Source organism: Lampris incognitus, chromosome 7 (genome assembly GCF_029633865.1).
Source record: "Lampris incognitus isolate fLamInc1 chromosome 7, fLamInc1.hap2, whole genome shotgun sequence".
Classification (NCBI taxonomy): domain Eukaryota; kingdom Metazoa; phylum Chordata; class Actinopteri; order Lampriformes; family Lampridae; genus Lampris; species Lampris incognitus.
The window spans coordinates 1,101,378-1,122,601 of record NC_079217.1 but is presented as its reverse complement, the minus strand read 5'-3'; the positions used below and the strand labels follow the sequence as shown (position 1 = coordinate 1,122,601).

General features: G+C 44.5%; 1 protein-coding gene across 1 annotated transcript in view; it reads right to left on the bottom strand.

Annotated features, from left to right (window-relative positions):
* The window catches only part of sgsm2 (small G protein signaling modulator 2), a 168,500-nt gene that overhangs the window by 12,297 nt on the left and 134,979 nt on the right, over positions 1–21,224 (bottom strand). Inside the window, exons 13-17 of the mRNA XM_056283318.1 lie at positions 17,784–17,958; positions 17,332–17,396; positions 15,009–15,154; positions 6,521–6,649; positions 4,269–4,451 (exon numbers count right to left, since the gene is read on the bottom strand). Coding sequence (XP_056139293.1) covers positions 4,269–4,451; positions 6,521–6,649; positions 15,009–15,154; positions 17,332–17,396; positions 17,784–17,958 — 698 coding nt within the window. The remainder of the gene's footprint in view (positions 1–4,268; positions 4,452–6,520; positions 6,650–15,008; positions 15,155–17,331; positions 17,397–17,783; positions 17,959–21,224) is intronic.

The following is a 21,224-nucleotide window of genomic DNA, read 5'->3' as shown; positions in this document are numbered from 1 at the left end:
TGGACACACTCTCTGACCAGACCAAAATGACTTGGACACACTCTCTGACCAGACCAAAATGACTTGGACACTCTCTGACCAGACCAAAATGACTTGGACACCCTCTCTGACCAGACCAAAATGACTTGGACACACTCTCTGACCAGACCAAAATGACTTGGACACTCTCTCTGACCAGACCAAAATGACTTGGACACACTCTCTGACCAGACCAAAATGACTTGGAGACACTCTCTGACCAGACCAAAATGACTTGGACACACTCTCTGACCAGACCAACATGACTTGGACACACTCTCTGACCAGACCAAAATGCAACATGTACTTGGGGAAAACAGTGTCAGCTCATAGATGCAGCGAGACATGTTCATGTGACAGCCTGAGAGACAAGCAGCACAACACATGACAGCTGTAGTCTCCTCACCACCCATGCTCCACCTGCTGATCTGCTTCTGTTTCTCTATTGTTATGGCTGTGTTATTTTTTCTTTATTGATTGTTACAATGTTGTGTTGATGTTCATCATTAGTGTTACTGTGTACCATTCAAACTGTATTTCGATGCTTTGGCAACATTGTTGTAAAACTTTCATGCCAATAAAGCCCTTTGAATGAATTGAGAGACAGAGAGAGAGACAGAGAGACAGACAGACAGAGAGAAAGAGAGAGAGTGACAGACAGACACAGAGAGAGAGAGAGAGAGAGAGAGAGAGAGAGAGAGAGAGAGAGAGCGAGAGAGAGAGAGAAAATTAAAATCGGAACATCCCACTGCTGACTAAAACTCAGCAATAAAATTGGCATATCAAACAAAGATATCTATCTCTGTGCTCTATATTCTCCCCCAACTGAATCTCCATATTGTGATGAGGATCTCCTGAGTAACCTCCATGAAGAGGTAAGCCTTTTCCAGGCCCAGGGAAATGTGCTGCTGTGCAGATATTTTAACACAAGAACAGGTTCAATAAGTGATACCATTGACCCTCAGGGTAACAGACGTGTTTGGTCAACATTCCCTGTACCTCTCACCAAGCCTCATTAAAAGGAGCTCCCTCGACCGTACTGTGAAGAAGGCTGGTAAGGAGCTAGTGCACCTCTGTTGCGCCTCTGGCCTGTACACGCTTAATGGGAGGATCAGAGGAGACTCTTTGGGAAGGTTCACATGTTGTTCAGGTCTTGGAGCTAGTGTAGTTGACTATGCAATAACTGACATGGACCCCACCTCCTTCAACACATTCACTGTCAGACAACAAACTCCTCTTTCTGACCATAACCAAATTATGATTTTCCTCAAAACTATCAACCTGACTCAAATGGCTATAGAGGAGCCCAGCAAGCTGTTCAAAATTAATAAGACCTACAGATGGGCTCCAGACAGTGCAGAAAAATTTATCAATATCCTGAATTCATCCAAATTACTTAATATGATTACTAACTTCATTAACGAACCGTTTGAAACTAATAAGGACAGTACCAACCGAGCTCTCAATGAAATCAATTATATCTTTCAGACGGCAGCAAACATGGTCCTACCAAGGACCCACAACAGAAAAAAGAAACAATCTGAAAATGAAAAATGGTTTGACAACGATTGCAAAAATATAAGAAAAGAACTGCGTAAATTGTCAAAGCTGAAACACTACCAACCTCAAGATATGGATATAAGAGAGAAATATAGCGAAACATTAAATCTATATAAACACACATTAAGAATGAAAAAAACAAAGCCATGTAGATAGAACCCTACAGGAAATAGAAAATTCCCTGAATCAAGACCAATTCTGGGAAATGTGGAATAATTTGAGCGCTACAAAACCACAAGACCTGCCTATCCAAACTGGAGAAATTTGGAAAAATCATTTTGAACATATCTATTCGGAAATCCAACAAGAACACTCAAATCCCAATTACAATCTGATCAAACAAAAATTACAGTTGCTCGAATGCACTATAAAAGACAACCAAAACCCACTGGATTTTCCAATAACACAAGAACTGGCACAGAAGCTCAAATCCTTAAAACCCAATAAAGCTTGTGGCCTTGACAGCACCAGAAGCGAGATGCTTAAAAACAGCACACCTGAGCTGCAAAGGGCAGTACTCAAATTGTTCAACATCCTTCTAAGTTCGGGATATTTTCCTGACATCTGGAGCAAAGGGCTTATAACTCCTATTCATAAAAATGGAGACAAATTGGATCCTAATAATTTCAGAGGCATTTGTGTGAGCAGTAGTCTGGGGAAGGTGTTTAATAGCATTTTGAACAATCGAATTCTAACCCTCCTTAACGAACACAATGTCCTGAGCAAAGGTCAAATTGGCTTCCTCCCAAATCACCGGACTACGGACCATATTTACACCCTACACACCCTCATAAATGAAAATGTGAGTCAAACCAAAAATGGAAAAATATTTGCTTGTTTTATTGACTTCAAAAAAGCTTTCGACTCTATTTGGCATGAAGGACTATACTATAAACTTTTACAAAGTGGTGTAGGGGGTAAAGTGTATGACATAATAAAGTCAATGTATTCGGACAACAAATGTGCAGTTAAGATTGGAGACAAACACACTGAGTTCTTCACTCAGAATAGAGGGGTGAGACAGGGGTGTGGACTTAGCCCAACACTGTTTAATAGATATATTAATGAACTGGCGGTGCAGCTGGAACAGTCTGCAGCCCCAGGTCTCTCCCTGTATGACATGGAAGTAAAATTTTTGCTTTATGCAGATGATCTAGTTTTGTTGTCACCAACCGCAGATGGGCTGCAACAACTACTAGACCTGCTTGAGGACTATTGCCAGCACTGGGCCCTGGCAATAAATCCAAAAAAGACAAAAGTAATGATCTTCCAGAAGAAGCCCAGATGTCAGGAAAATAGATACCAGTTGACTCTAGGTAGCATCACCTTAGAGCTTACGATGCAGTATACTTACCTTGGTCTAATTATTACAGCATCAGGGAGTTTCAGTAGGGCAGTGAATAACCTAAAGCAAAAAGCTGGCAGAGCTCTATATGCAATTAAAAATAAATTCTTTACCATTGATATACCAATCTCCATCTGGTACAAACTGTTTGATAGTGTAATTCTGCCCATTGCACTATATGGAAGTGAGGTATGGGGTCCACTCAGTCTTTCCAGCTACACTAGATGGGACAAGCCTCCAGCAGAAACTCTACATGCTGAATTCTGTAGAATGATTCTGAAAATACAAAGGAAAACACCAAACAACGCATGTAGGGCAGAATCAGGCTGGTTTCCATTATTGATAAATGTACAAAAAAGATCTCTAAATTTCTGGATGCACTTAAATACAAGCCCAACAAATACATTGCACTTTAAAGCGTGGAAAACCCAAGAACGGAACCCCGAAAAGAGTCCCCTGAAGCAGCTGGCTCTGAGACTCACTAACCCTTTAACAAATACTACGACCAACCAACCTCAGGCCAGCACTGCACCCCAAACAAAGCAAGAACAATTATGTGAAACATTGGAAAGCTGAAATCAAAACTCAAAACAAACTAGAAGTCCATCGGCCCTAAAAACAAACTATGATTTGGAAGAACACCTCTTAACTGTCAGAGACAGGAAGCAGCGACAGACCCTCACCAAATACAGGCTCAGTGACCACAGTCTCGCCATTGAAAAGGGGAGACACAAAAAGACGTGGTTGCCAAAAGAGCATCGAACATGTGGTCAGAGCAGGACAGATGAGGTGGAGACAGAGGGGCACTTCCTCCTTAAATGTGACACATGTGAAAAACAGCACCGGGCTTTTGTCCAGGAGCTGGAACATGTGACTCCAGAGTAGCAGGACATGGAGGACGCAGGTAAGCTGTGGGGGGTCCTGGGAGGGGGCAGCAGCGAGCATTGCAGCAAGATTTATATTTTCCTGCCACCACCTGAGAGACAGTGGGGGACGGCACCTATTGTACTGTTGTTGTTTAATATCATAATCATTGTTGTTGTTGCTGTTATTATTATAATCATTGTTGTGTTGTGTTGTTGTTGTTTTACATGCTTTGGCAACATGTACACAAACGTATGTTATGCCAATAAAGCACATATTGAATTGAATTGAATTGAGAGAGAGAGAGAGAGAGAGAGAGAGAGAGAGAGAGAGAGAGAGAGAGAGAGAGAGAGAGAGAGAGAGAGAGAGAGAGAGAGAGAGAGAGAGAGAGAGAGAGAGAGAGAGAGAGAGAGAGAGAGCTCACCATCTTGAATGTTCATGCTCAGCTGGAGCTGCACTGTAAGTGTGGTGAGTCTCTCACCTCGTTGCTGAGTGTTGAATCTCGGTGGATGAGGCGCAGGACGTGGCTGTCGATGCTGCTGCCCGAGGACAGCTTTGTGAAGATGGCCAGCTGCGTCTCCTTCTCCCTCTGCTTCACGATCACTTCGCACGCCTTCCACTCCCTCATCACCTGCTGGTAGCGCTCGCTGACCTTCTCGTCGATCTGCACGACGAGACGAAGCACACGAATGGCTGTCAGCAGCAAAACCACTCGGCAAGCAACAGACACACACACACCACCGACATGAAGAGACAGGCCATTCTTCCTTGTCACTTTTAAACGTACTCATATTGTCTCTTTCATCAAAAACTCCTCGCTGAAATGACTGGATATCAGTCATGTCTGATTGCTTTCATCAAATCATTAATTTACTGACTATTGTTTTAGCCAACAACAGCAACACGGTCAGGAAGAGCCAATGAAAACCTCTTCTGCCACAGTCCAGCAGCTGATTCAAACATGACCACCATGCATTGCTGGAGACAACTGTCCAGCAGCTGGACAGCTGTCTCCAAAGGACATTCACCCACTGCCATCGAGCAGCGGGCTGACATTTTTTACTAAATTGATAAAAGGAGCATGGTGCTCCCTCCATCAAAACCCGATCTCAGGTAATAAGCATCCTTCCTAAATGTAGTTTGGGAGCATTACTGCAGGTCTTTAACTGGCCCATATTTCTTTCAAATGAACTACATTTTTTAATAAAAGTCAAGCAAATCACCTTCCACCGTGCTCTTCATCAGCCTCATCACGCTTGGTCTCACAGGATAAAGACATCATTTCTAAATTCACCAGCGTCCATCACGTCTACTCTGCACTGTCGTCTTTATTAGACAAGTTTGTCCTGAAGATTTGCCTCTTCCGCCACATCAGGGGGTGAACACCAGCAGACTCACACACACTGTACCCCTCCTTCCTGTGTCTCACACACACTGTACCCCTCCTTCCTGTGTCTCACACATACTGTACCCCTCCTTCCTGTGTGTCTCACGCATACTGTACCCCTCCTTCCTGTGTGTGTCTCACATATACTGTACCCCTCCTTCCTGTGTGTGACTCACACATACTGTACCCCTCCTTCCTGTGTCTCACATATACTGTACCCCTCCTTCCTGTGTGTGTCTCACATATACTGTACCCCTCCTTCCTGTGTGTGACTCACACATACTGTACCCCTCCTTCCTGTGTCTCACATATACTGTACCCCTCCTTCCTGTGTGTGTCTCACATATACTGTACCCCTCCTTCCTGTGTGTGACTCACACATACTGTACCCCTCCTTCCTGTGTCTCACATATACTGTACCCCTCCTTCCTGTGTGTGACTCACACATACTGTACCCCTCCTTCCTGTGTCTCACATATACTGTACCCCTCCTTCCTGTGTGTGACTCACACATACTGTACCCCTCCTTCCTGTGTCTCACATATACTGTACCCCTCCTTCCTGTGTGTGTCTCACATATACTGTACCCCTCCTTCCTGTGTGTGACTCACACATACTGTACCCCTCCTTCCTGTGTCTCACATATACTGTACCCCTCCTTCCTGTGTGTGTCTCACATATACTGTACCCCTCCTTCCTGTGTGTGACTCACACATACTGTACCCCTCCTTCCTGTGTCTCACATATACTGTACCCCTCCTTCCTGTGTGTGACTCACACATACTGTACCCCTCCTTCCTGTGTCTCACATATACTGTACCCCTCCTTCCCGTGTCTCACATATACTGTACCCCTCCTTCCTGTGTGTGTCTCACACATACTGTACCCCTCCTTCCTGTGTGTGACTCACACATACTGTACCCCTCCTTCCTGTGTCTCACATATACTGTACCCCTCCTTCCTGTGTGTGTCTCACATATACTGTACCCCTCCTTCCTGTGTGTCTCACACATACTGTACCCCTCCTTCCTGTGTGTCTCACACATACTGTACCCCTCCTTCCTGTGTGTGTCTCACGCATACTGTACCCCTCCTTCCTGTGTGTGTCTCACGCATACTGTACCCCTCCTTCCTGTGTGTGTGTGTCTCACACATACTGTACCCCTCCTTCCTGTGTGTGTGTGTCTCACACATACTGTACCCCTCCTTCCTGTGTGTGTCTCACATATACTGTACCCCTCCTTCATGTGTGTGTCTCACGCATACTGTACCCCTCCTCCCTGTGTGTGCGTGTCTTGTGTGTGTCTGTGTTTCTGTGCGTGTGCATGCAACAGGGGCCATGCTACCTGGCTCATGTCCTTCTTGCCCATGCCAAACTTGTAGTGGCCCAGTAGGAAAGGCCAGACCTCCTTCCGGATCTCATGTTGCACACCCCCGTAGTACACCAGCCGCAAGAGCTCCAGCTCTTTGTAGTTCTAATAACAGAAAAGATGGAGAGGACACTGCTTATTGCTAAAATGCTTGGAGATAAGGCAATAAAGCACTGCAGTAAGTTGTGTCTTTGGAAAGATAACACCACACACACACACACCTATAAACAGAGACGGAGGAGCAGGTGGAGATAGAGGGAGTAGAACGAGACAGAAGTAGAGATGGGAGTTAAATGTGGGGGTAGAGTTTGCAATAAAGGTAATAATAACAAGAATAATAAACTATTTGGATAGTACTTTTCAAAAACAAGCTTAGAAACGGCTGTGTAGAAAGAAATAGCGTAAAATGAAAATACATGGGCACTAAAACTATAATAAACAGCAAAATGAAAATGACCATGAAAGAGATGGAAAGAAGAGAGCACCCTGCGATACAGGAAGGATTATCAACAACAGGAAACATCCAGGGCTTCAAAGTGGATTCAAAACTAAGAAGACCATGTAGAACCATGTGGACGGTGTAAAATAAAGCAGTAAAATACACAAAAAAGATGAAGAGGTGATACAGTAGAGACGAGTTTGTAGCTGTGATTTAAAACGATGCACAGATTCAGCCATTCTAATCGCACACGGCCGACTCTTCTGTAATTCAGCAGCCAGAACTGCAGACGCCATGTCTCATTTAGACTTCAGTTTAGTACGAGGGACGGCTACGGTGCCTAGCTCTGACAACCAGAGATTCTTGGAGTATGGTCGGCATGGAAGAGTTCAGTAATATAGTTTGGCCATGCCATGATAAGAAGAATTTTAAAACCAAATCCAGAACAAACTCGGAGCCAGTGTATGGAAGCTAGAATGGGGGAAGTATGAGTAGAGGGTATGGTATAGTCCTAGTTAGGACTCTGGCAGCTGAATTTTGGACAAGCTGTAGTCATTTTGAAGAAGACTCGCTCACACCAGCAATAAGGGAGTTGCAGTAATCCCAGCGGGATGAGACAAAAGCATGAATAACTTTCTCTGAGGCGGACATTTTGGCAATATTCCTGAGATGCAAGACACATGACTAGATTAGTTTACTGATATGGTGGTTGAAGTTCAAACAGGAGAACAAATGGAATCCTACATTTTTCGATACCTGGGCTCGGCCAGATGTGGAGCCCAGTGATTGTGTAATGGCGTGCAACAGTCAGGGCCGATGATTAAAATTTCAGTTCCATTAGAACAGGAGACATTTTTGAGCCATCCACCATATGATGTCAAGGAGACAGCTGTGTAATATAGACAATCTTTTAAAATTCATTCATTCATTATCCAAATCACTTATCCTTACTCAGGGCTGCGGGCATGCCAGAGCCTATCCCAGCAGTCATTTGGCGGCAGGCAGGGAGACACCCTGGACAGGCCGCCAGACCATCACAGGGCCAACACACACACATTCACACCTAGGGACAATTTAGTACAGCGGATTCACCTGACCTACATGTCTTTGGACTGTGGGAGGAAACCAGAGCCCCTGGAGGAAACCCACACAGACACAGGGAGAACATGCAAACTACACACAGAGGACGACCCGGGACAGAAACTTACCAGTTATCCTTTAACCCGGTGTTTCTCAACCCAGTCCTCAAGGAACCCCTATCCTGCATATTTTCTTCGCAACCCTGAATAGGTACCTGTTTATAGTTATTCAACAAATCAGCAATGAATTTTGTCAGATGTTGCACACCTTGCATAATTAAGTGCAGCGAGATGATTGGTCGAGTAAGTACAAGCAGGGCTACCTATGCAGGGTTACAATGAAAATCTGCAGGATAGGGGTTCCTTGAGGACTGGGTTGAGAAACACTGCTTTAACCTAATGTATCCTTATACTAATGTATCCTTTAACCTAATGTATCCTTTATACTAATGTATCCTTATATTAATGTATCCTTTATACTAATGTATCCTTTAACCTAATGTATCCTTTATACTAATGTATCCTTATATTAATGTATCCTTTAACCTAATGCATCCAGGCACCATGTCTCTAACTGGCCTTCTGTACTCAACGGATCCTCAGCACAAACGTCCTTTGTTACTGACCTGTCCTTGATGCACACAGATAACATGCCATCTGCCGTGATTTAAACCGAGTCTAACCAGCCTGCTCCAGGAACGGCCAGGTACAGGCACCCTGCTTATCAGCTGGCTGCCTGCAACCTCCCCTATAAAGCATATACTTTCCGACCCCTCATCATCAGACCTTGCAGATTGCCTAGCTATTCTGTGTCTGATCCTTTCTGCAGAAAGCTCCTTAAATTTCTATTTAATCTATTACACTTGCAAGACTCCTTATTTTCAGATTTCTACCACAAACCCCCAAGGTTGGACTACCCTGGGGCTCGAACCCAGGACCTTCTTGTTGTGAGGTGACCGCACTAACCAGTGCACCACCATGCAAACAGTACAGCTCATCAATATTTTGAAAAGTAAAAATAAATAAATAAAAACATGAATCAATGTAGGCTTATATTATCCAACTTTCAGGAAATTAACAATCTTGAGCATAAGTCTCAATGAGACTGACAACAGCGTTTCCCCCACAGGCCATCCAGGTATTTAACTGTTGCCCAGTAATATTCTGACTCCAATTTCGGCATTTTTTCTATTCCATTTTACATTTATTTAAATGCTCTATTATTTTTTCTATTTTCTATTCTATTTTCTATTAAATTTATTAGGATTAAAAGAAAGCTACAGTTGTGTGTCATCAGCATAAAAATGGAAAGAAATTCCATGCTGACTGATAGATAATGTGACCCGAGGGCAGCGTATTGATCGAAAACAAAATAAGTCCAAGACTGGACTCTTGAGGCTCCTCATAAGAAATAGAATGTACAGGTGAAGAGAAATTGTCAATGGACACTGAGAACTTTCAAATAGAGAGCTATGAAATGATGCAGATCCTGAGCTCCCACATAAACTGGATGCTTTCTATGCCCAGTTTGAAAAGCCCATTACATTCTTGGCCTAAACACAATCGTCAGCCTGTTTACCCCCACCTTTTACAGTTGAAATAAGTTGAGGTGAGAAGGGTGTTCTGCAAACTGAACAGAAAGAAAGCAGCAGGCCCATATCATCTGACCCCAGGTTTACTTAGCCACTGTGCAGACCAGCTGGCCCCAGTATATCTATAACATCTCACTCTGTCAGCAAAGGGACACTGCCTGTTTCAAAAACTCCACTATCATCCCCATCCCAAAATCAGCTAATATCTCTAGGCTCAACAACTACAGGCCAGTGGTCATGAAAGCCTTCGAAAGTCTAGTCCTGGCTTTCATCAAGTCATGCACAGCTTCCTTGATGGATTCACTACAGTGTGCATATCGTCCAAACCTCGCCACAGATGATACAGTCAACCTGGCAATGCACTACTACCGCTAACATCTGGAATCTAACTACACTTACTTGTGCACAACTGCTGTTTATTGATTTTAGTTCAGCATTTAATACATCAACCCCTTCCAACTATTCAAGAAACTCCAGGCCATGGACATTAACCCTTCTGTGCCTTTGGATTCTGGACTTTCTGACGAACAGGAGCAATTGGCAATCTAACATCTCACCTCCTCACCCTCAGGACAGGGGCACCACAGGGATGTGTTCTGTCCTCACTACTCTTCCTCTTCACGAATGACTCTGTATCTACTGACAACTCCAACAAGAGACTGATGTTCGCTAATACCATAGTTGTTGGGCTCATATCCAGGCACAATGAAATCCCCTGTCATCAAGAGGTATAGAGGGTAATCACATGATGTGAGGACAATGACCTGGTCCTAAACACAACCAAAACCCAAGAAATAGTTATAGACTTACAATGGAACAAGAAAATAGACATGCATTCAAATCAACAACCAGCCAATTACCATAAACAACTTCTTTGAATTCTTTGGTACTCACAGCAATAACTTGAAATGGGACATTAACTCCAATCGCCTTATCAAGAAAGCCCAAGAGAGTCTATACTTTCTCAGAAAACTCACAAAATTCAGAGACAAATAGCTTTTACTGGTCCAGTTTCACACCCCCATTATACAAAGCATCCTAACACTGTCAGTAACAGTCTGGTATGGAAGCACACCCAAACATATACATTAGAGAAAATGGAGAGGGTCATCAGCAAAGCATCGAGAATTGCCAGCTGCAACCTCTCTTCACTGACTTCATATACACCCTGCACACCTACAAAATAACCAAAGACCCCCCTCCACCCAGCTCACCACCTTTTCCAGCTCCTTTCCTCTGGGAGGCACTATAGATCCTTTGGTGGAAGGACAGAATGCCAGAAACGGTCAAAATGACCATCTTGGTCATTCTAGTGTTAAAGAAAATGGAGAGGGTCATCAACAAAGCATCAAGAATTACCGGCTGCAACCTCTCTTCACTGGACTTCATATATACCCTGTGCACCATTAGGTGCCAAAATAATCAAGGACCCCTTCCACCCAGCTCACCACCTTTTCCAGCTCCTTTCCTCTGGGAGGCACTATAGATCCTTTGGTGGAAGGACAGAATGCCTTTCCAGAAGCTTCTTTAACCAGGCGATTCAGAAACTGAATTCTACCCCCCTCCCATCCTACCTCAAGGATGTGGACTATTGCACTTGGCTGGTGACTTTAAATGTATATATGTGATTTTGCATGGTTTAGTACTGTCCTTTCTGTCTACTTTGCACTTCTACTGTTGTGTGTAGTGAATTGTAATGAGGTCTTTAATACCTGTACTGAAAACCAATTCCACTGACCTAGCTGTGTGGTAATAAAATAAACTGGAACTTAATGAAATTAACCAATGTAAAGATGTATCAGCGATGCCAACCCACTGCTTCAATCTATCAATCATGATGTTATGATCATTAGTGTCAAATACGGTGCTAGGGTCTAACAGTAGTAATGCTGTGCAATTAGCAGCATCAGCATCAGTCAGGGTGTCAATAGAAACACAAAGGAGTCTCTGTGCTGGGATACTGACAAAAACCTAGTTCATCAATGTTATTGCATTGAGACAGGAAGTCACTGGAGCTTGAGAAAAGGGAGGAGAAGTTCGTAGCAGACTGATTAAAAATACAAGAGTGAACAAATGTCTTGTGTTGTGAAATGGCCACTTGAAATGTACTGTCAAAGGTGATACTTTAATGGTCAGAAATGACAAACGAATAGTTAGAAATGACAAAACCCTCGAGAATACAGTTGTTGAGACTAACACCTAAAGTGAAGACTAAGTCCAGGGTAAGGCCATGATCATATGCAGGGCCGGATACATTTTGGACAAGATTTAGGGCGTTAGATTTAAAAAGTCCACAGAGACATTGGGACAGTTACTGTCAACGTGAATATTAAAGTCACCAGTAATAATCACGTGGTCATGGTTGAGGACAGTAGCGGACAGCAAATCAGAGAATCCAGTTTAAAAACGGCCCTGAGACTTAGTGTAGTGTGTGTGTGTGTGTGTGTGTGTGTGTGTGTGTGTGTGTGTGTGTGTGTGTGTGTGTGTGGCAGGGGCAGCAGACAGCACAGATGCCAGCATTGTCGATCTTGTACAAAATGATCTTGAAAGTTGAGTATACACCGATGTTGACGGGGGACACTTAAAATAACTCTCAAAGCAAAGACAAGCCCGCCTACATTTCCATCAGGCCTGGGTGAGCTAGTAAAGTCATAGCTGGGGGAGGGCAGAGCTCAGTCAGGTGTCTGTCATCCCCATCTTTCAGCCAGGCTTCTGTTGGAAATAAAAAAATCTAAATGAAAAGAAATGATAAAATCATTGAGAACATAAGTTTTGTTAGATAGTGACCCCACATTTACGTAGGTGGACCACTCAGCCACTTAAATGACCGCACAGGTGGTTCTTGCTTCTTAGGGACTGTAGTAACACTCTTAATAGGCATGTCATCGACCCCTCTAGATTTAAATAGAGGGGGGGGGGTGTCTCGGTCTAACAAGTAGAGATTATAGAAATAAATTGATTTTCTAGAGGCAGAGATAGAGATTAGTGATAAAGAGTAGAGAAATTCCATCATCCAAACTGCTCATCCTGCTCTCAGGGTCACAGGGATGCTGGAGTCTATCCCAGCAGTCACGGGGCAGCAGGCGGGGAGACACCCTGGACAGGCCACCGGTCCATCACAGGACACACGTGCGTGCACGCACACACACACACACGCACACACGCACACACGCACACACACACACACACACACACACACACACACACACACACACACACACACACACACACACACACACAAAACTAACCCCTTCCAGGACTGGATCTAAATCATGTATAACAGGTAGGTAGGCAGGAGCAGAGATATATTCCCTCTGTTTGCATTAATAATGTTTTTATTAGTGTAGTATGCCTCCTATAATTGCAATAGCAAACATGTGAATAATACACAGACCTGCTATATATAAATATAACCCATCAGTGATGTTCATTCCTATTTTTTTGCAGTGCACGTTACACATAACTACCACCACGTAACCACTGTGCATCTGCAGATGACATGTGTAGACATCACAGCAGTCATGGGTAGCCAGGTATATCTTCCATTTATAATGTTTGTGGTTCTCGGCTATTTTTTTTCTTTTCCTACTTAAAATGTTGTGTTCATGTCGTTGTGTCTTCATCTTCAGCATCTCCTTAGGACAAACTCTAAGTATGTGCAAACCTACTTGGCTGTTGAAGAAACTTAATTAAACTTGAACCAGAGATCGAAACTAAAAGATTAAGCTAGAAAAAGGGAGGTGGAAAAAAGAGAGAAAATGAGGTGAAGGGGAACTTAACTAGGGATAAAGAGATAAAAAGACAGCCTGAGATGAATGACGAGAGGAAGAGTTGGCTAGTTAATTGCAGTGGGTAAAAATAGGGATTTGGATAAGAATAGGTTTTAAATGAGAAATGGCTGCATTATTGGGGAGGATGAATGATGACAGTGGCTCGTCTAATAGCTACGGCAGTGTCATAGTAAGATCTATTATGAGAGCTCATTTCAGTGCAACCCATTATTCCTTCATCAGAGCGACTAGAGAGAGAGACTGGCCAGGAGCAGAGACCGAGCTGGTGGAGATGCATCACGTATAACGGCTGTACGAGTCCATCAGCAGATAACAAGCTCCGTGTGTCTAGAGCCGCAGAGCGGGACTCCCACATACACATGAACGTCCGCGCCGTTCAAGCCTTTGCTGCATGAGTTCACACGGTGATGGTGAAGCTGTCCCCGCCAGGTGACTCTGCGCAACATGCCGCAGGTTTGAACCTGGGGTCTGGGGCGACGTTCCCGCACAGCCGCAGAGGAAGTAATGCGTAGTGACGCGTTTGACGTCATCCAGTTGCTTTGCCAGAGCTGAGCTTCTGGGGCGTCCGGGTAGCGTAGCGGTCTGTTCCGTTACCTGCTAACACGGGATCGCCGGGTCGAATCCCCGTGTTACCTCCAGCTTGGTCGGGCGTCCCACAATCGGCCGTGTCTGCGGGTGGGAAGTTGGATGTGGGTATTTGTCCCAGTCAGTGCACTAGCGCCTCCTCTGGTCGGTCGGGGCGCCCCCCGGATCGGCAGGGATGGGGTGGAGCAGCGACCGAGACGGCTCAAAAGAGTGGGGGGTAATTGGCCAGATACAACTGGGGAGAAAAAGGGAGAAAACTGGAAGAAAAGAAAAGGGAGCTGAACTTGTGTGTGACCAAGCGTTCGCATCCTCTGATTGGCTTGCCTTCAGGGCCTTCTTCCAGAAAGCTTCCGGGCTTTGGCGCTATGGCGGAAAAACCCAAGAAGCGCCCCAACATTTCTCTGATGGTCCAGACGAACCAACTCTGCGCTCAGAGGAAGGATTAAAGTTCCAAAAAACAAAACAAAAAAAGCGACTGACGGCGAGGCCAAACACGTGTCGCTTTTCCTCGCTGGAGAGCCGTGAAAGAAGAGAAGCAATTACCCCTACTGCCAGAAGGGGGAGACAAACCTTCCGCACTGCAGATTTAATACACACTGCATTATGTCCAGCTCTTGTTTAGCGTTAGCTAGACTAATGAAGCAGGTACATTGCAGCCACCATGAAACCATAAGGAGTGGAAGGAAAACAAAAACTACTGAATTCACCAGGAACTAAGATTTTGTTTGAAAACTGAATGTTTAAAAGGGTTCCCATAATTATTATGCTTATCAAGTCCCGAAAGGATTTAAGACATAAAATACTTGCCTATCATAATCATTTTGAGGAACATTCCCTAACTATTAGTCCTACTTACCTCACTTCACAAAACATTCAATTACAGAAACACTCAAAAGGCTTTCTGCCCTTCTGCGTTTCCTTCCACATGACTTGCTGTGCCTCTCAGATAGTTTCTACAGGACAAGCCTCGCTGCTCACCTTGCAGTCTTTCTGGTACTTGCTCCACACTTCTTTGCTCAGGCCCCCCGATGCCTCACAGGGTTTGTCTGGTGGCACAATGCTGTGGTTGACCAGCGCCGATAGGTGTGTTCGGACAGTGGACAAATGTCGACAGTAGGCCAGCCCTGGTGCACAGAGGAAGGAATGAGCCCATGTTGGTGAGCTGGGGTTGATGTGAACAAAGCAATGATACAGGTGAAGAAAAACGCATAAAACGGCCAAGTCTTAAAGTTTTCCACTGATTATCTTATTAGTCCAGCAACTTAATTTTGATGCCTCTGATTGACTGACAATCAAATGAGACCACCAGTATTAGATATAATGATTCTGACAAAATGACTTACGGCACACAGATGGGCTACATAGACACAATTAGAGATACAACTCGTGCTGTGAATCTTGCAATGAATGTTTTGAGAAGTGTCTGAAAACGTGTCTGAAAACTCCTTCCATTAAGAAAAGACGATCCCAGCTAAGTCAGTCAGTTCAGTGACACACCTTTGTGGCATTTTCTTTTTTGCATTTCTCTCCAACTCTCTCACGCGTTCAATGTCGTCATCCTGCAACAACTCATTCATAGCGAGTATACGGAGTGAGATCTCTGCTCCGGTTTAAAGACGATGACTGACATCCATACAACTCCGTGACTTATGTGGTGGCTGAGGACTTTCAGACGCCTCTCGCAACATTCTGAGTCTGTTGGTGTCAAAGAAGAGCTCTTTTTGTGGCTGTTATTTGGCAAGCGCTATTGCCCCAAAGAATTACATTGGAGTGCAGCAACTGGCTGCAAGCTCACTCAACACTGAATCAATTTAAAATATTCTGTTACCCCAGCTCAGTTTGACTCCTTATGACGGGAAAATAGGGCTCGGCTTAGGTTATAAAATACCACAGTTTCTCTTTAAGGGCTATCTTTTTCCTCACTGGGCACTTTGGATAAAAGCATCTGCCAAAAGTATACATGTAAATGTACACCGTGGCACAGCTACAGCTCAGACGACTAATCTACACTTTGCATTCAGAGTATATTACCGTTTCACAATTTATCGTGCCGTCTACTGGAAAGCAGCAGAAAGAGGCTTGTTCTTGTTAAAACCTCCCACAGCTGAATTCTTTACAAGATGCAGATTAAACAACAATCCCCCCCACCCCCTTTTTCTCCCCAATTGTACTTGGCCAATCACTGCCCCCCCGCCCCGCCAATCCGGGGAGGGCTGCAGACTACAACATGCCTCCTCCCATACATGTGGAGCCGCCAGCTTTTTCACCCATTTCTGGAGTTTCACCAGGGGGACGTAGTGCGTGGGAGGATCACTCTATTCACCCCAGTTCCCCCTCCCGCCCAAACAGGCGCCCCGACCGACCAGAGGAGGTGCTAGTGCAGCGACCAGGACACATACCCACATCTGGCTTCCCACACACAGACACAGCCAATTGTGTCTGTAGGGACGCCTGACCAAGCCGGAGGTAACACAGGGACAGAGCCAGCCCAAGACATAAGCAAACTAAGCGGTCGCTTAGGGCCCCCATGCCAGCAGGGGGCCCCCAAGAGCACTTGAAATGTCAAGCACGACAGGTTGATAAATATATACATTTTTGTGTGTGTGATATATCATATCAGTAGTAATCACTAAAAAACAAAAACTAATTATTTTGTTGTTAACAGACTGACAAATTAATGCTACTGGTTTAATCATTTCTGCTGCCTATCTCAGAGCTGTCGGAGCTGTGGTCAGGTTCAAAACCACAGGGGGGGGGGGGGCAAATCAACCTCTGCTTAGGGACCCATAAAGCCTTGGGCCGGCTCTGCACGGGGATTCGAACTGACGAACTGACTCCCTGTGTTGGTAGGCAATGGAATAGACCGCCACGCTACCCGGACCCCCTTAAACACCGATTCTTGACTGATACATCGTACTGAACTGTCATTATTCCATATGTCACAGGTAGAGTCCATTTTATTCTTCCCATTCATTTTGCTCTGGGAAAAAGTGAAGCATATAGACACAATGGCCGCACACACACAACATTATTGTGAGAAGGGTCAGGTTAGTTTTTAGCGATGTGGTGAGTAATTCATCATTTGACAGTTTCCATGAATAGTACCACATAAAGTGAATACATAGAAATATCACAACAGCTAAACAGCAAACTATATGTTGGTAATGTTGGAGTTCAAGAAATTCAACCCGTCATGTGTCTTAGTTTGAGACGTAGAATGTGTCACAAGGATTTCTTACGCACTACTTTTTGCAGCGTTTGGAAAAACACACAACACTGAGCAGTAACATATCACACTTACATCCATAAAAGGCTCTGGAAACTATCTGCCTCTTCATGTTCTGGCAGAGCATCTTAAGAGGGATACTAGCAACAACAAAAACAAACAGAAAAATACTCATTATCACCAAATCACTGTCGCCGTGTTTCCTAGCAATCTCCTCCGCCAGGAAAGCTGCTTTCCTGATCGCTGGGTTTAATAAGAAGACACACGAGGCATCATTACACATCCTAAAACTGAAAGTTATTTGATGTCTGCTAAAGGTTATGGTGTAGTGTGTAGGCTCTGCGTGTGTGTGTGTGTGTGTGTGATATGTCACTAGTGCACATCCAGCCAGGGCATAAACTTGTCTGGTTCTATGAATCGCTTCCTACAGTAATGCGTGGGTTCTGCTGAAGGGAAGGGTTCTGCAGGATGACACGGGAATGAATGAGGGAAGGAATGTGCACTTGTGTGAATGACTGAGCACATACGTGTGTATATCTGATGCATCGTGAATGCAGGTGCAGCCGGCTGTGTAGTCGAAAGACACGTTGCTACCCCCAGTGGAGCAGGACAGGCACGATGACACATGACCCGGTAATTCGGCTTGTTGCCATGACGACGGACTGCTTCCAAATCCCTGCATCTCCATCATCTCCCCATGGTCTAAGGTCGGAAAGAACAAGGTTGAGAGAGAAGAGAGATGGAGAGGTCCCACAGTGCTCAGAGACCAGATGGGTGACGCTACATGTTAGGCCCACACCTCGTTTACCATTTAGGATGTTTACAAAGTCCGTGTTAACAAATGTCTCTAATTTGAAAGCCTCAGTACCTCTTACAAACTTTTAAAGGCACAGTACATCTACATACCAATCAGTGAGATAAGTTAACTTCTCTTTCGATGTGAAATACGGCCTACATATTATGACATAGGCCCCTCAGCTCAACCACAAATAATTGCGCTTTTTTTCCCCTTTGCTGATCCCAGATAGTGAGTTTGTTTTGTCTTCATGAGACTGACAGATAAATACATAGATGGAGGTTACACAATCGTGTTACATGTGAGGGCCGGTAAAACACAAACACACTGAGGGAACCGGAACAATGCAGAGATGGTCTGAGAAACACCCCATCTGTAGCAGGCACAGGTTTTGAGAAAGGCAGCTGAAGAAGAAGATGCAGGGAAGCCATGCTTGTTAATTGCATTCAGAGGAAAAGCTGAGAGACTGCAAGAACAGGAGGTGGCTCCACAGAGTGCAGAATACCACACGAGAAAGGAGGCAGAGGAGCTGAAGAAGAGAGGACAGAGACCGGGCTGATGCTCAGGCCATGCAGGATGCACATAGCCCCAGAACCAAACAAGAGAAACCAAAAAACTTCCAAATGAAACAATGCACACGAGTTAAAGGGCATACAAAGGGGAGAAAAGAACGTAAAAACTCCAGCATCAAATAAATGCTCTTCACCTTAATTCTTCAGGTTGGAGCTGATGACCTGTCATAAATATGTCGTGGTGCTTTGGTCGTTCAAGAACCCCACAAATCAAATCAAAATGGTAATAATAACAACGAAAAGGAAACGAGAAAACGTCTGAAGGAGACCCCCACTTGGGTTCCCCCCTCTTGTTGTTACTTTGGGAGTAGACGTGATCAACAACTGGTGACAGTTTTGGGTTAAGTAATACAACCCTGTTCACAGAAGGACTCCACGTCTCTACTACTGCGGAACCCCACAGGACCAAATAGTCATTATAATGGGGGGAGGGAGGGGGGACGAGGGACGGGGGGGAGGGCGAGGTTAGTGAAGAATTACAGTGAACAGCATTGCAGAAAAAAATGCGAGAATCAAGGAGAACGGACAAAAGTAAATCAGAGCAGAGAGAAATAAAAAAAAACAGGAAAGTGAGAAACAGTACAACGGGTTTTCCACCACAAATAAGCAGCAACACATGGTCGTTCTTCAAAAAACAACGAAAAGGTTGCACATTTTTACCATGCAAAGTTGTCAAGCATGTTGCACGTGAGAAATGAAAGGACAAAACTCAAAAAGAAATGAAACAGAACAAGGTTAAGTAAAATAAAGAGTGTTAACAAACTAAGCAAAAGCAGCCCTTGGCCTCGATAACCTAGACCCAACAGCGCTGAGGGGTGCTGGAAGAGCTGCTCTAATCAACATCCATCAGCACGCCAGTCTCAACAACTGAAGACGCACAAGCAGCCGGACACAGTAACCTGACTTGAGCTTCTTGACCAATAAATCTAAAAGACTTCTGCATTTTCATATCTCATTAACGCTTCTGGTGGCGCTCTATGACTCGTCTGATGGTGCATTTCAAGGTTTATCCACATCCACGCCTGCCAGATGGACCAGACTGTGTCTCTGAACACTGTAAAGAGGAACACATGGGGGAGACAGCGTGACATTAGCAGCAACGGCGTAATAGGCTGATGTGGCCTTAACTTGACAATTACTGACACGGCAACCACCGTTTACTGACAGGGCCCTGCTAGGCCATATTCACAGTGTCAACGGGACATCATCTCAGGGCTAATGTGTCATTTAGACCAGTGGTTCTCAACCTTTTTGGGGTCCTGGACCCCCTGCGTATTTCTGATCTACCCTGAGGACCCCTCCACCTGATCTTGGGGGAGGGGGGTTGCAATTTGATAGAAACAGTAGAAACTGCATTTTAAATTGCATTATAGCATTTATTCACTCTTTGGGGCAAAAATAAGAGCTTTCAGTTGTAACTTAGATATATGTAACAAAACAGAATTCTTATGCAGTAACTTTTAACAATGCAAACGGGAGCGAGATCTCTTATTAAAATACAATAAATTACACTTGTGAAACAGATGTAATTAGAGAAAAAAGTCCTGTTACCCTTTATAGTTTAGGTAGATAAAGGTCTCAGTCACATTTGAGTAAAATAATCCTATTTCTATAAATGTCATAGGATATTTTTTTAAAGATATTTTATTTTCACGATCCCCTTGCAATTACACCACGGACCACTAGGGGTCCGCGGACCCCCGGTTGAGAAACACTGATTTAGACGACATGCAAAAGAAAGAAATTCAAGGGATGTCAGCTCACATGAAAGCAGAAAATTGTCAATTAATGCCCAATGCGTGCTCTAGTACAGGATGAGCCACTCGTGATGAAGAATGTGGTGCACAAGGCCACGGAGAAGGTCATAAAATGTCAGCCATAGACTCGCTGTGGCTGGGTGGTGTGAATATATGTATACAGCAACACACAAATAATGTGACTAGCTGCGAGCTGCTATGCGGAGCTGTTGCATGCGAGTGACCTTCTGTTTGACACACTCCAAAACCGCCTACCGATGCTGCCTTCCCTCTTGTCTCCTTCTCTTCCTCCATCGCACATACAGGGACCCGCCACTTAACCTAGCATTTGCTTTTATCATAGCATTGAATGAGTGCCCTGGCTGCATGACATCTCCGAGTTACACGGAACATATGAGTCAGACTATGCTGAGAGTCCTCTGCTACGCAGCACTTAATTTACAGGTTGAATTTTGACCTCAGTTTCTGATAAGGCCTCGACACATAACAAAATGTACTACAGATAATGGAGAGGTCCTTGGAGGTAGGAAGGCAGAAACCTGAGCAAGGTGTGGTGGGGCTGAACCTGTGACTCACAACACTACAAGAGCTAGCATGCAGGACTAGCAAGAGCAGCACAGTAAGCAGAACAATCCTTGTGTTATACGAGTAAAAGCACTAATCAGGTCATCAGTAAGACAAGTCTTATGATCAACAGAGAGAAGACCTCAACTTCCCCAATACATCTCCATCCTCAGCTGTTAACCCCCCAAAACAACACACACACTCACACACACACACACACACACACACACACACACACACACACACACACACACACACACACACACACACATACTGTTG